At 49.9% G+C, this 15,378-nt stretch overlaps 1 protein-coding gene across 2 annotated transcripts in view; it reads right to left on the reverse strand.

Annotated features, from left to right (window-relative positions):
* Positions 1-3,858: 3,858 nt before the first annotated feature.
* The window catches only part of VSTM2A (V-set and transmembrane domain containing 2A), a 49,341-nt gene continuing 37,821 nt past the window's right edge, over positions 3,859-15,378 (reverse strand). Inside the window, exon 5 of one of the 2 annotated variants that reach the window (XM_015420421.1) lies at positions 3,859-3,947. In XM_015420421.1, the coding sequence (XP_015275907.1) occupies positions 3,859-3,947 (89 nt within the window). Of the gene's footprint in view, positions 3,948-3,993; positions 4,071-15,378 lie in introns of those variants that run through there. The other variant, XM_015420422.1, reaches the window with a different exon arrangement.

The raw sequence follows: 15,378 nt of genomic DNA on the forward strand, positions 1-15,378 counted from the left end.
AGGGGGACAATTCAACGTGCTCTGTTAGACTGTTGCATTATGTGGAGATCCGCATATTAACTGCCTTTCTGGATTAGACCAGGAGACCATTCTAGTCCCCTCCTGTTTATTCCAGAAGTAGCTCTCCTTAGAAGCTAAAATGACCGAACTGAGGCTCTTGTACTTTGGTCACATCATGAGAAAACAAGAGTCACTGGGAGAAAAAAACACACACACAAACACAACCAAGCTAGGAAAAGGTGAAGGCATCAGGAAAAGAGGAAGACCCAACATGAGGTGGATTGACTCAATCAAGGAAGCCACAAAGGCCATCAGTTTGCAAAACCTGAGAATTGCTGTTAACAGTAGGACTTTTTCAAGTGACTTGATGGCACATAACCCCCCCCCCACACACACACAGCTCTCTCTCTCTCTCTCTCTCTCTCCCCCCCCCTCTTGCTGCTAGAGATCCTATAACTAGTGATGCCAGTGACTGAACTTAGGAACCTTACGGTAACAAGGCATGTGCTGGGTTCCATCAGTTCCCCTTCCTTGAGCCTCCCAAAGAACACAGGTTTGTTGAACCCAGGACATGGAGTGCAAACAATGGTTTAACAGCTTCTGACCCATCAAGTCAAGGACAGCCTATTACCTGTTGGCCAGCTAGGTTTCGGGATCCTATAGTGCAATTCTAAACAAGGTTAAACCCTTCTAAACCCCTTGACTTTAACAGATTTTGAAGGGAGTAACTCTGTTTAGGATTGTATAGGCATATTAGTTGTGGGCTCTTTGGACAAAGGACCCAGTTGATCATAGAATCATAGAATCACACAGAGTGGGAAGGGGCCATACAGGCCATCTAGTCCAATTCTCTGCTCAGTGCCAGGGTCAGCCTAGAGCATCCCTAACAAGTGTTTGTCCAACCGCTGCTTGAATACTGCCAGTGAGGGGGAGCTCAGCACCTCCCTACACCACCATTTCCAGTGCTGAACTACTCTTACTGGAATCTGAAAGATGAATCTGGACCCACATAACCTGGAGGAGCATGCCAACTGTGAAGGTTCTGAAGTTGCCTCTGAACTTCATGGGAGGTGGGGATGGAGTCTTTGTTGAGTCTGAGTCTCCAGCTGAAGCCAACCTTACTGTACTGGCAAACTGAGGAGATTTTTTGATGGCCCTGCCAGACGGCTGGTGGCCCCACAATGGCTTGGAGCATCACCAGTGCAGCAGACAGGACTACAAGTTCAGCTCCAGCAAATGGCAAGCAACTATTTATTCAAGAAGTGAAGAACCAAATGGCCTTGCTGAAACATTGAGATACAGGAAATAAAACAAAACTACAGTTGAAGCAATGTTTGACCAGATGGCTCAAGCCATCCATAGTGCTTGACGTTCAACAATTTATTATGTGTTTAGCATTGTTTGGCTAAACTAATCGGTGTAGATTAACCTTTGAAATGTGTGTGTTGATCTTATTCCTCAATCATCGTGTTTTTAGCTCTGTAAACAACAGCTGACATTTACAGATAATATGGCCAAATGCAAATATTCCTCTCAACTGCATTTAGGAAAGGCTTTCTGCTTGGGAGGGAGAAGAGGAAGAGAAATCCTTCTTTTAAAATATGAAAACCCAGATTCATATGATTGCTGAATAGGTTTGCCAACCTCCAGGTGGGGCCTGGAGCTCTCACAGAACAACAAACCATCTCCAGACCACATACAGTGTGGTATAATGACATGTTTTGCTATGAGTGCTTCTCAACCTTTTGGGCACTGAAAAAAGGGATTTCTGTTTATTATGCAGAAACGGGAAAAGCTGTGCATGTTGGTATTCTACACTTGACATCACTATAAAGGGCTGTCCTGAATCCCAGGAAATTGTGAGGACATCCCTGTACTCCCCAGCCTCAAACACATTTTACAATCATTCTTCCTCCCCCAGAGCCAATTCCAGAGCAGAACTAGGAGTTACTACAAGAGATTTCTCAGAGCACTCTTACAAACCACAGGACTCCAGATTCTTCACAGGGACCCCATAAAAGAAAAAAAGGATAAAACTGATATACCTAGAGCTATAGATGTTATTTACTTTAATGATGCTGTTCATTTAGCCTGCCGGCCTTGAGCAATGTCACACCAGATCCAACAATACAGATGTTGTTACATAGCGTAAAGAAGATTAGGTCATGAATCATTTGTTAATCTCTCCAGTAGCTTGTTTTGTGAGATTGTAAGTAAATTGACGAGGATTTGGAAGGTGTGTGTGTGTGTGTGCAGCGCCTAGCTGTACATACTGTTCTTATTGATACTGTTGTTGTTATGGCTCATTTGTCCAGGCGTGATGAAGGTTTGAACAATTTCTAGAAGTATCCCTAGTGTGAAAATCATCACATGCCACTGTTTTTCCTCCAGGTTCAACGCCCCCCCCCCAGTACTATGAGTAATCATTTAAAGGCACTAACAAAACGTTCTTTCGTGTCAGGAACAGAAGACCAAAACATTCTGTTATGGAAAAAATTCCAGTGGAAGTCCCATGAAGGAAAGGCAAAATAAGTAGTGTGCCCCTCCGTGGTTTCTGAGTGAAGGTTGTGGGACTGTGTAGCAAAGTCTCTCTCCCAGTCCTCATCACAAAGAGAGAACCCACCTAGCAGCAGAGCCCTACCAGTTCCCCTTGGCCCCCTTTCTGCCTGGCGCAGAAGCGCCATTCTCCTGGCAATAGAACCACTTCATCACCAATCAGCATCCTAAATGAAAGGTATTCAGCAAATAATTCCAATGTGGCATGCACACAACTCAAATAATTCACTGCTCAGAGACCATAACAAATTTTAATGTGTATTTTTTACAGAGTAAACAGAGGGCTGGGTTGCCATCCGCAACAGCTCAGACCAGTGGAAAGTGAATGCATGAATTACAAAATCCCACACAGTACCGAATTACAAATTAAAATGAATGCTTCTGTCGAAAAGGGAACAGAGATGTCAGTTTGGTGGCACCACACTGAGATAATATTCAAAACTGGCTTGCGGGATGGACCACAGAATGTCTGTTCCGAAGTTATAGCGCACGTACCATAAGCAATATACAGAATTGAAGTTAGATTTGCATATACAGGAGTTGCAAAAAAATAGAGAAAACACACTGAAATAGAGAACACACACAAAGAAAAGATGTATTTATAGAAACCTTCAAGTGTTCCACAGGGTTAAGCCAAGGCCAGCAACTGCCACTCTCAAACAGGAACAAAAGTCAGAAAACCAAACCAGGACGGAAAAATCAATGCAGAGAAGAATGTCCAAGAGAGACTTCAACACTGTCTTGCTTGCCCCCCAGAAATACAGTCCATCTGTATGATTAGGAGTTTTGAATTCTTGACAGATTTGCCATCTAAGTTTGGGGGGGGGGGGGGAGAGGAACTTTCCAAACACACAAAAGTGCATTTCCATCCATTGTGAGGCGAGGCCGTTGTGGTATGTCTTGTATGGCGGACAAGTTTACAATTGGAGTTTTGAGAGGACTTCGGGCCCTCTTTGCCTTCTGCGTAGAGGAGTGTTTTTCCAAGTACAAAAGCAAACATCCAGTTGTGATAATGCCAAAGATGGCAGTCAACCCCTGAACAGTCAAGGAGATCTGATGCTTCCCTTCACTGATCCAAAAAAGAAGAAGAAAAGAAATGCGTTGTCCTGCCGAGCAGTGTTCGAATACACCATGCGAGTTCCCCTCCTGGGAAAAGACTAGTGATAATGTTCCAAAGAAAGTCACAAATGAAGAAAACCGGATTGCCTCTTCTCTCCTTTTTTAAAAAATGTGTTTAATGTTTTGTTTTTATTTTATATTTTTGTGTGTGTCCTGACGAAGGTGCTCCTTTTGTGTAGAGAATTAGAGGACATTGGGTGCAGGGTGGTGGTTGGAAGTTAGGGTCAACTTTGCAGTCCGCTCCGTAGGTTTTACAGGCGATTTGCTCTTTGCTTTAAGAAGAGAAAGTGATATTGGAAAAAGTCAGCACTTTTTAGATTAAAGCAAAGCATCCTTCACAAAGCCACAAACAAGAAGCAGGACAGAAAGTCCATGGCTTGTAGCTATCCTCGCACCTGCGGAAGAAGTTATAAGATATTCGCTCATCTTGCAGATTTTCCAATGCTCCTTTATAAGGCTGTTTAAACATTAACATTTTTTATATACTTAATTAGCTTGCCCGCTTGGCTCTTGTGCCCATGACTGTCTTGGCATGCACTGCAAATAACAATACATACAAAAGATTTCAGTCCCACAATGAAGTGCTTTTGTTTTCCTGCATCTCTCTCTCTCTCTTTCTCTCCCCCCCCCTTTCAACAGTGTAATCCCACTACTGTAGGGCAAGAGGAACCAAAGAGAAGATCTCTGGCCCTCAAAGCATTCAAAAGAACAACAACAAAAAGAACCGGTGAAGTTGCTTTGCAAAGACAACATTAGCACCTGTCAGAACGGTCCCTTGCCAATATGTCTTTCAGAAAATCAACATGCCTGCATACCATGCAACCGATCAAGCCAAACACAGTGTGGCAATGATTAGTGGTGGCCCACGGCAGTTCAGTTTTACCAAAAAAAAAAACAACCCTGCAAAAACAGGAGGGCTCATCCTGCCCCTCAGGAGCCTCCATGTGTGGCTTGGCTTGGTGGGACGCAAAGTATGTAGTCCAAAGCAAAAGGGTTTGTAAGCTGCCTTCTACTGAATCAGACCCTTGGTCCATCAAGATCAGTATTGTCTACTCAGACCAGCAATGGCTCTCCAGGATCTCAGGTGGAGGTTTTTCACAATAACTGGAGGTTCCGGGTATTGAACGTGGGACCTTCTGCATTCCAAGATAAGGTTGCAGGTCCAGGTTGGGAAATAACTGGGAATTTTGGGGGTGGAGCCTGAGGAGGGAAGGGTTTGTGGAGGGGAGGCACCACAATAGGTTATAGTGCTACAGACTCCATCTTCCGAAGCAGCCATTTTCTCCAGGGGAACTGATCTCTGTCACCTGGAGATCAGTTGTAATACTGGGAGATCTCGAGCTACCACCTGGAAGTTGGCAACCCTGTTCCAAGCAGATGCTGTACCACTGGGCCATGGCCCCATCGCCCAAAAGTACACACATTAAGCTGCCTTGTACTGAGTCAGACCCTTGGTCCCTCAAGGTCAGCATTGTCTACTCAGACTGGCAGCGGCTCTCCAGGGTCTCAGGCAGAGGTCTTTCACATCACCTTCTACCTGGTCCTTTCAATTGGAGATGCAAAGCAGAACCTCTTAGACTGAGCAACAGCCCTTGAGATAATAATAATAACAATAACAATAATTATCATCATCATCAGGAGTCATTTCCTGTGGGAGTACACAGGAGCGGAGCTCCAGCAGTAAGGAGCCCAGTGGGCGGGCACATGCAACAAACCCCACGCCCTGCTCCCAGCAGCCCTCAGTCAGGCCACGAAGAGCAAGAAGCAGCCAGGTAAGATGCAGAGCCCCCCCAGCCCACCTTCAGGTACAAGCTCTCCCTCCTCTGTGAGGACAGATCTGCACGTTCCCCCCACCCAATAGCTAGCAATCCAAAACCGTCCAGTGGAGCCTGAGCAGTGGGTGTTGCCTTCTGACACACTTCTGGTGATGTCAGGGGGTGTGGCGTATGCAAATAAGCTATGCTAATGAGTTATGCTAATGAGTTCCTGCACTTCTTTGTCTACGAAATGATCAATAATAATAATAATAATAATAATAATAATAATAATAATAATAATACTAAGCAAAACATTCAATGACAAGGGTGCAAACAAGTCCATGGCATGTTGTTTGTTAAACCTATTCACTATTTAGGGTAGGTGCCCTTCCCCTTTTTAGAAGCACTCAAAGAGGTGGGGGGGGGATAACACTCTAGGGGCAATCACTAGTCATTTGAAGGATCTTACTCATTTCTACTGAGACTGGAGGGAGTCCTGCTGCCTGGGTGAGATGGAACACTCCATAAACAGAGGGATGCTGGTGAGAAGCAACAGCCAATGCCTGTCTATAAGATTTTGGATGACATCTGGAACAAGAGCCAGCTGCAATTAAGCTCAATGACCTCAATGGGCTTCAGCATAGGTAACCTTGTGGTGGATGGGGTTTGTGACCTTTCAGACTCTAATTTCTTTAAGCAATTCTTGTAGGTTATAAAAATTATTCTTTGCTGACTCCAAGAATCATGTATAAAGTGTTGTGCCACTGACAGATCAATGTACAGGAACTTTATCATGTTTAACATGATATAATGAAAACTGTTAACAGAGGGATATTGCAAGAAATAATAAAGAAGAACAGGTTTGAAATGTTGAGGGATCTAGGAGGTCATTTTGTCTTTGGCAATGATAACATACAGTGGTCCACATGGAAGGCTGGGAATAGGCTTGCCAGCTTCAGGCAGGAAATTCCTGGAGCTTTGGGGGGGGGGGACCACCGCAGAATACCATGGAGTCCACTCTCCAGAGCAGCCATTTTGTCTGTGGGAACTGACCTCTGTCATCTGGAGATCAGTTGTAATTCTAGATCTCCAAGTCCCGCCTGGAGCTTGGCAACTGCAGCTGCGAGTGATTCCCTTATGGAAGCCCCCCAAGTGCTCATCATGTCCTAGGCGTTATCTTTCATCCTCAGAAAAGGGGTATTGTGATTTATGTTGTGGCTTGCTCTCTATGCACTAATGCGTGACGACTGGGAATCCTAATCTCGGACACATGTTTTCCGAGTCAAAAGTATCTGAACACAAGATCAAGACTCGGCCTCCAACTGGGCTGACTCCGGCTGACCTGGTCCAAGAACATTCAGGTGCGAATGCTCTCAGGAGGGTTGCCAGCTCTGGATTGGGAAATAAATGGGGATTTGTGGGGTGGGGCCTGAGGCGGGTGAGGTTGGGGAAGGGAGGGACTTCATCGGGGTACTATGCCGTACAGTCCACCTTCCAAAGTAGCCTTTTCTCCAGGAGAACTGATCTCTGTCGCCAGGAGATCAGTTGTAATATCAGGTGAACTCCAGCCACCACCTGGGAGTTGGCAACCTTAGCTCTCAGCCTGGCGTAGGAATCTCTGTAACATCCAGGTGGCGGGGGGGTCTTCTTCTCAACTGTGTTACAAATCATGTCAGACAAGGCATGTGTAATTTACTTGTAGACCTGGATGCGTAAATAAGTTGGAAAGGAAAACAACTGAACAATTTCACATTTCTCTATATTGGTTCTAGCAGTTGTCATCCTTGACTAGACAGGATTGCTTGTTTTATACAGCTCTCCTGGTAGGCTCATAAAAACATGTCGGCCAAATTGATTTTTTTTTTAAGGGAGGAAGGTTTCACCCTTCACAATTCTGAATTGCCATCGTGAGATCAGCAGAGTTGCATATGTGCCTCTTCCCGGGCACTGTCAGCAGGGCTACCAACTCCGGGTTCAGAAATACCTGGAGATTTGAGGGTGGAGACTGGGAACTGGGGGGGTTAGGGAGGGGAGAAGAAGAAGAAGAAGAAGAAGAAGAAGAAGAAGAAGAAGAGTTGGGATTTATACCCCGCCCTTCACTCCCTGAAGGAGTCCCAGAGCGGCTTACAAACCCCTTTCCCTTCCCCTCCCTGCAACAGACACCCTGTGAGGTGGGGCTGAGAGAGCTCTGAGAGAGAACTGCCCTTGAGAGAACAGCTCTGAGAGAACTTGTGACTGACCCAAGGTCACACCAGCAGCTGCATGTGGAGGCGTGGGGAATCAAACCCAGTTCTCCCAGGTTAGAGTCTGCGCTCCTAACCACTGCGCCAAACTGGGAGGGACCTCAAAAGGGAGGAATGCCATGCAGTCCACCTTCCAAAGCAGCCATACTCTCCAGGAGACATGGAATAAATGCTTTAAACAAACAAACACACAAACAAGCAGTTTATGTAGTCTGGAGATCAGTTGTCATTCCAGGAGAGTCCAGGAGATCTCCAGTCTCTGGAGGCTGGCAAGGCTTCCACTGGGTCGGCTCTCTGCAGCTGTAGCTGGGCATGTGAGCAAGAGTGTATGTGTAAAAGCGTTTAATTCTGTAAAATGTATTTCGGGGGGGGGGGGCGTGATTATTATCTTCATTCTCTATTGGTTTACTGTATTCTAATTTGCAGACACCTCAGTTTGGGACTGGAAACTGACCCCCCCCCCAATCAGTCTTTTGTTCAGTTTTGAAATCACATCAATGCACCAGTTACTAAGCCATGGAGCAAGGCCATGCTGGGAATCATTGTTGCCAGCTTCCAGGTGGGGCCTGGAGACCTTCCAGAGTTACAACTGATTTCCAGATGACAGAGATCAGCTCCTCTGGCTGAAAATGGCTCCTTGTGGAAGGGGGACTCTGGCACTGTACCGCACTGAGGTCCCTCTCCTCCCCAGACCTTGCCCTCCCGAGGATCCATCATCTCCAGACACTCAGGAATTTCCTGACCCAGAGTTGGCAACCTGATCACCAACAGAGGACTGGAACCTCTGGCAGCAGCCATTTTGGTCTCAACATTTCTAGGAAGAGTTTCCTGGAATTTCCGAAAGTCTGTTTGTTCCACGCAGGGCGGCCAGCCTCCAGACGGAGCCTGGAGCTCTCCCAGGATTGTAAGTGATCTCTAGAGACCAGTTCCCGCACCAGTACCAACCGGGGCCGACCCTGCCTAGTTTCTGAGATCTGACGAGATCGGACGATCCTGGCCCATTCAGGTCACTGCCATGTTTGACATAATGGGTATGACGTGCTTTGAGTTCCATCGGATTGCAAATGGTGGAAGGAGAGAGAGGTCTGACCAAACACTGCTGGGTTCTGAGCTGGCCTGGGATCTGCCTGTCCACTTGCCATGGGGCAGGAGCCACAGCTCTCTGACGCCTCCCAGACCGACTTTCCTGTGTTTGAATAGATAGGGTTGCCAACTCCAGGCTGGGAATTTCCTGGAGACGTGGGGGTACAGTTTCAGGAGGGGAGGGACCTCAGCAGGGTAGTTTGGTGTACTGCGTGTGTGCATGGCTACGGAGGGAAGGCCTGGAGAGTGACCCCCCCCCACCCAGCAACTTCAAGGCAGGCAGGCCGGGGGGGCTGGAAGGATTGGGGAAGCATTTAAATGCCTCCCCGTGCCTTCCCCGGCCTGTCCAAGGGCCAGCTTGCCTGGGCTCCCTGCAGCCGCGGGGCACCCAGGCAAGCCAAGGGAAGGCAGTTTAAACTGCCTTCCCTTCCCCTCAAAGGGGGGCTTTCCCAGGCTCCCCGCAGCCGTGGGGTGCCTGGGAAAGCTAAGGGAAGGCATGGGGGGGTGGCCTAATATGCTAATGAGCTGTGAAGTTGGGGTGTTGCCGGCTATGCTAATGAGTTCCTGTTGTTGGGTGTGGCCTATTATGCTAATGAGTCCCTGCTGGGCTTTTTCTACCAAAAAAAGCACTGGGTAAGACTGAGTGAAAATGAGTGTGAAAAAAACCGGGGGGGGGGGGGGGGAGGGGAATCTAGGGCTATGATACTTTTAATTCCTCTTTATCCCATTTCTCTCTAAAATCCTGCAATCTGTTTCTTGTCCTGTTTTGGGGGATTTGGAGTCTGTTTCTAAGCAGTGCCATTTTTGATCAGAGAGAGGTCTGCAGAGAGGAGGGGCAGGGAGGGAGGGTCCGCACAGCGTCAGCAGGCCACTCTGTAGCTGCTCAGAGGCAAGCGCTGTCTTCCCACACCTTCCTGTTCTCCTGCTAGAGAAGCACTCTGGGGTGGGTGACATAAAGTAGACATTATTGCCAATCAACTGTTGTAACTATTATTGTCCAAACGGATATTTTAAATTGTCTGGATCTTCTGCTGATGTTATCTGCCCTGAGCTTGCTCACCGGAAGACGAGATAGACATTGAACAAAACAAACAAACAAATAAATAAAAGGTGCAAATGACAGAGAAATTCAAAGACAATTCAAAAAAGTTTTTTTTTTTTTGGTCTTTAGGAAGAGATCAAGAGAGCTACAGCTAAAAATGTGAATTTTGGAAATAGAAATCCCACTCCCTGTAACAACCCTTTCTCTGACTCGCCCTCTCCTTCAGTGACATTTGTGTCAATTTTCTTGTTTATTCTTCTTCTTGTTGTTGTTACTACTACTACTACTACTACTCTGGTTGTAGAAAGTCTCCCCAGCACGAGGGCTGCCAGGTCCCCCCGGCCACCAGGAGGGGATGCGGGGGGAACAAGTTTGCCAGACCCAGGCTGGGAAACTCCTGGAGGTTTGGGGGTGGAGGCTGGGGAGGACAGGGACCCCTCAGTGGGATATGATGCCACGGAGTCCACCCTCCAAAGCGTCCATTTCCCCCCCAAGGAAACTGATCCCTGTATTCTGGCGATGAGCTGTAATTTCGGGGGACCCCCAGGTCCCACCTGGGGGCTGGCAACCCTATTCAGCAACCACATATTACCTTCTGATCCTGTCCTGCCTCTGAAGCACACGCCCCCCCCTCCCATATATGTATCCTCACAGCCACTTTCACCCAAGTGCGCCCCACTGATCTTTGGGGCTGAGGGCGATTTGAACGTTGATCTGAGACCAAGCACAGGGCCACATTGGGCCTCCGTCGGTGGCGCCGGTCACCAGAGAGATGTATCCCTCCCTTGCGCTTTGGGATTCTCCTGGTTCTCCTCCTGAAGCAGAGCGACCAAATCCGAAGGGCTAGGGTTGCTGACCTCCAGGTCGGACCTGGAGATCTCCTGGAATCGCAACTGATCTCCAGATTACAGAGATCACTTCCCCTGGAGAACACGGCCACTTCGAAGGGTGGGCTCTGGGGCATTAACCCCTGCCGAGGGCCCTTCCTCTTCCCCAGTCCCACTTTCCCCAGGCCCCACCCCCAAATCTCCAGGAATCTCCCAAACCAGACGTGGCAGCCCTATGAAGGGCAGGGTTGACGAGGGAAACCTGCAGAGTCAAGGCAGGCCAGAACCTGCTGAGTCTCGGGTTGCCACCTCCAGGTGGCACCTGGAGATCTCCTGCTAGGGCAGCTGGATTCCGGACGGCCAAGAACAGATCCCCTGGAGGAAATGGCTGCTCTGGAGGGTGGACTCTCTGGCATGATACCTGGCTGAGGCCCCTCCCCTCCCTGAACCCCACCCTCCCTGGGCTCCACCCCCCCCCCAGAGCTTCAGCCGTTTCCCAGCCCAGAGTGAGTAGCCCTGGCTGAGTCTCAACTGGCCGTTCCTAGAACCATACGGGCTCCTGCTGATGAAAAGGATTGTAACACACACAAATAACTTTTTCTAGCCTACCTCACAAGGTTGTTGTGATAGGCCTAAGCTCCTGGTAAGAAGTGTGGGCTAAAAAGGAGATAGTCTCCAGCCCAGAACACCTGGTCTTATTGATAAATCTGATTGTGTCGTCATAGATTTGTAGAGGGTTAAAATCAGATTATGGCTTCATGTAGAACCAGGGGTCATTTCCTGCGGGAGCACACAGGAATGGAGCTCCAGCAATAAGAAGCCCAGGGGGTGGGCATGCAACAAGCCCCACCCCCTGCTCCCAGCAGCCCTCAGTTGGGCCACGAGGAGCAAGAAGCAGCCAGGTAAGTTGCAGAGCCCCCCCGGCCCGCCTTCAGGTACAAGCTCTCCCTCCTCTGTGAGGGTAGATCTGCACGTTCCTCTCCCCCCAATAGCTAGCAATCCAAAACAGTCCAGTGGAGCCTGAGTGGTGGGTGTTGCCTTCTGACACACTTCCAGTGATGTCAGGGTGTGTGGCATATGCAAATGTTATGCTAATGAGTTATGCTAATGAGCTCCTGCACCTCTTTTTCTACGAAATTACCCCTGTGTTCAACCACCAGAATACGTTCCAATCACTTCTAAGAGGTGGGACTCAGCAGAGGTCCACCGAAATCTGTGTGACTGTTTCAGTTGACACCGGTTACAAATCTCTCCCTTGGCATTTTCTGCTTCTCTCTTTTGACTTGTGAAAGGCCTTTCCTGTGAAGATGCTCGCTCCTCGTTGTATCCACCCCTCGTCTTGCACCCTCCCTTTGCACAACATTTTAATTCTGCAGAAGCTGCCGAGGCGGCATCAGCAGTCTGTGCAGCCCTTCATGCATTCATCTATTTTAATCTGTACGTTTCTCTATTTTTGCTGGAGGCAAACTGTTCCAGATCAATGAGCAGGCAGGTTGGGAGTTCAGTCCTGAAAGCCTCGTAGCACCCACACAGCCAAGTGTCGGGAACGGAAACGTCCCACTGCACCACTGGGACTTTGTCAAGGAGAAAGCCTCCCCGTGCAGCCAGAGGTGGAAACAAAAGACAGAGCCCGGGGAAGGGTGGGGATGCAGCGGGGACCCCTGCTCCTCACTTGCCCATCCCTTTCCACATTCTCCTCTTGGCCATAATCCCAGAGGACGAGCCACATTGGTCTATCCGAAGAAACAGAAACGGGAGAAGTTGAGGCACCTCAAAGACTCTCCCGTGCCAGCATAAAATCTCGAGGACTAGAGCCCACTTGGCAACGTTCATTGGGATTAAAGTTGGTTTAGTCTTCCTGTTCTTTCCTCTCCCTTTTCGTGTGGTGTGCAGGTAGAGAGGACCCTGGGGGTGACCTCCATTCGATTCCCCGCTTCTCCCAACTCATTTCCTAAACTAAGCTTCAATAATAAAATACCTGGAAGACAATTTCCCGCCTGCTAAGAACACACACATAGTGGAAGACCAATGCATGGAGGAGAGGTCTGTCGGCCGCTGCCCACCACAAGAGCACCGGAGCCCTTTCTAGGCTCGCCAGCTCCCAACTGGAGAGGCCCCAGAATGACAGCGGCTGAGATCAGCTCCCCAGGAGGAGACGTTTGCGCCAGAGGGGGGACTCGATGGCATTATATGCTGCTGAGGCCCCTCCCCTGCTTAAGCCCCGCCCTCCCCAGGCTCCTTCTCCTCTAAATCACCAGGAATTACCCAACCCTGAGCTAGCAATAGGGTTGCCAACTCTGGGTTCAGAACACCTGGAGATTTGAGGGTGGAGTTTGGGGAGGGGAGGGACCTCAGCAGGGTATAATGCCAGTTTGGTGTCGTGGTTCAGTGCGCGGACTCTAATCTGGGAGAACCGGGTTTGATTCCCCCACTCCTCCATGTGCACCTGGCTGGACGACCTTGGGCAAGCCGTAGCTCTGACAAGAGGTGTTCTTGAAAAAAAGAGCAGTTTCTGTCAAGAGCTCTCCCAGCCCCGCCTACCTCACAGGGTGTCTGTTGTGGGGAGGGGAAGGGAAAGGAGTTTGTAAGCCTCTCTGAGACTCCTTTGGGTAGTGAAGGGCAGGGTATAAATCTAATCTCCTCCTCCTCCTCCTCAGTAGGGTGTAATGCCATACAGTCCACCTTCCAAAGCAGACATTTCCTCCAGGGGAAGCAGAATTAATGTTTTGAAGAAATAAGCAAGCAAGGAAGCAGTCCATGCAGTCTGGAGATCTACTGTCATTCCGGGGGATCTCCGGCCCCCAGCTTGCTAGTGGGCAACCCGCGCACTTCCAAGGAGCCAGGCAGACTCTTGAGCTCCCGGGCACGGGGGAGGGTCTCAGGGTGGTGGTGGGGGAGGGCCAAAGGAGCAGGGCTGTTGCCCCCGTGCCTGGCTCCCAGCCTGCTCCTGCTCTCTCGATGCCGGCAGCCGCTCCTGGAGCCTGTCAGAGTCTCCTACAGTCCTTCTCTCTTTACACAAGCTGTCGTCTGGATGGCAACTGCAGGCTGAAAGGGTGGTGATCCAGCGAGGCCATGCAGGTCCCGATCCCCCGGGGCAGGGGATCCCCCGCTCCCAGCCACCACCAACACCCCACGCCTGATCAGCTGGCCGGCAGGGGACTTACTGGGGGTGAGGCGAGGCCTGGGCCAGGGTGGCAGTGCCGTCACCAGCAACGGGATGACTTTGCCTTCAGCACACAGCAGAAGGGATGTAGGGTTGCCAGGCTCCGGGTGGGGCCTGGGGATCTCCCCCTTTTACACTTGGTCTCCAGCCGGCAGAGATCAGCTCCCCTGGAGAAAATGGCCGCTTGGAAGGGTGGGCTCTCTGGCATTGGGCCATGCTGAGGCCCCTCCCCTCCCCAAGCCCCGCCCTCTCCTGGCTCCACCCCCAAAGTCTCCAGGTATTTTCCAGCCCAGACCTGGGAACCCGAAAGTGACATCATCCCGTCACCAGTGATACAGGACATGATGGTGTTTGGACAAAAAGTCTATGGTAATTGTGGAGAAACACCATTTTATGCCTGTGTTTAAGTGGGGGTGGGCCAGACAGGAGGGGACCATGAAACCTGAGGCAGGCCTGGGCCTAGTCTCCTCCTCAATCCCCCCCCCCGTCTCCAACCAGCAGTCAGAGGGCAGCTCCCTAGAGAGGACAGGAAGGCCATCAAGGCTGTGAGGAGATCTGCCCCAGAATGCTGCGGGAGGGAGAGCCACTTCCTGGGCGGGAAGGGCTGTTGGATATAGTGGAGCTTTTGGGCGGGAAGCCAGTCTGGGAGAATTGAGGTCTGTCTGCCTGAGGTCTGGAGCCAGTCAGGCCGTCGGCTGGAGACTGCAGGAGGAGGCAGAGGGGCCATGTTGGGAGTGGGGCTAATCTAACCTCCTCCAGTGAGAGCAAGTCCTGTGCCTGCCCTGCAGACCCTCCAGGCAGGGCATCCGTGTAGAGAAGGGGGAGAGGGAGCGATTTATTATCCACCTTTATTTTGATTCTTCAGCTCACTGTTAAGATGCCTGTATATAGAAGATTGCCAGGAAGCCATAAGGTGGGTTCCTAGCAACATCAGTGAGAGGTTAGCAGGCTGTCCCGCCTAACCAGAGTCCAAGACAGGGACAGTGGTGGCAGCAATACCCGGAGGCAGTGGTGAAAAACTGCCCCTTCAGGTGCCAGGTCAGGCAAAGGAGGGGTGGGCAGAGCGGGGTCTGATAGCTGACGCGGGCCCGTTCTGCCACAGCAATAAAAGTATGTGCCATATAGAGTTTTTGCCCAAATACTAGAGTGTCCCATGTTGTTGGTGATGCAATTACATGACTTCCAGCGCATTACCTGGTTACCAGTAGGGGGTGGGGGGAAGGGTAGGGATTTGGGAGATTTGGAGGTGGAGCCTGGGGAGGGCAGGGTCTCCAGTGAGGTGCAGTGCCATAGAGCCCACCCTCCAAAGCCTCCATTTTCTCCAGGGGCACCGATCTCCATTTTCTCCAGGGGCAATGACGACTGAGGGGTGACATGATCGAAGTTTACAAGATTATTCATGGGAAAGAGCAGGTAGAGAAAGAGGTACTTTTCTCCCTTTCTCACAATACAAGAACTTGTGGGCACTCCATGAAATTGCTGAGCGGTCGGGTTAGAACGGATAAAAGGAAGTACTTCTTCACCCAAAGAGTGATTAACACTTGGAATTCACTGCCACAGGAAGTGGTGGCGGCTACAAGAATGGACG

This window comes from Gekko japonicus, unplaced genomic scaffold, assembly GCF_001447785.1.
Source record: "Gekko japonicus isolate JY-2015 unplaced genomic scaffold, Gekko_japonicus_V1.1 scaffold381, whole genome shotgun sequence".
Classification (NCBI taxonomy): Eukaryota; Metazoa; Chordata; class Lepidosauria; order Squamata; family Gekkonidae; genus Gekko; species Gekko japonicus.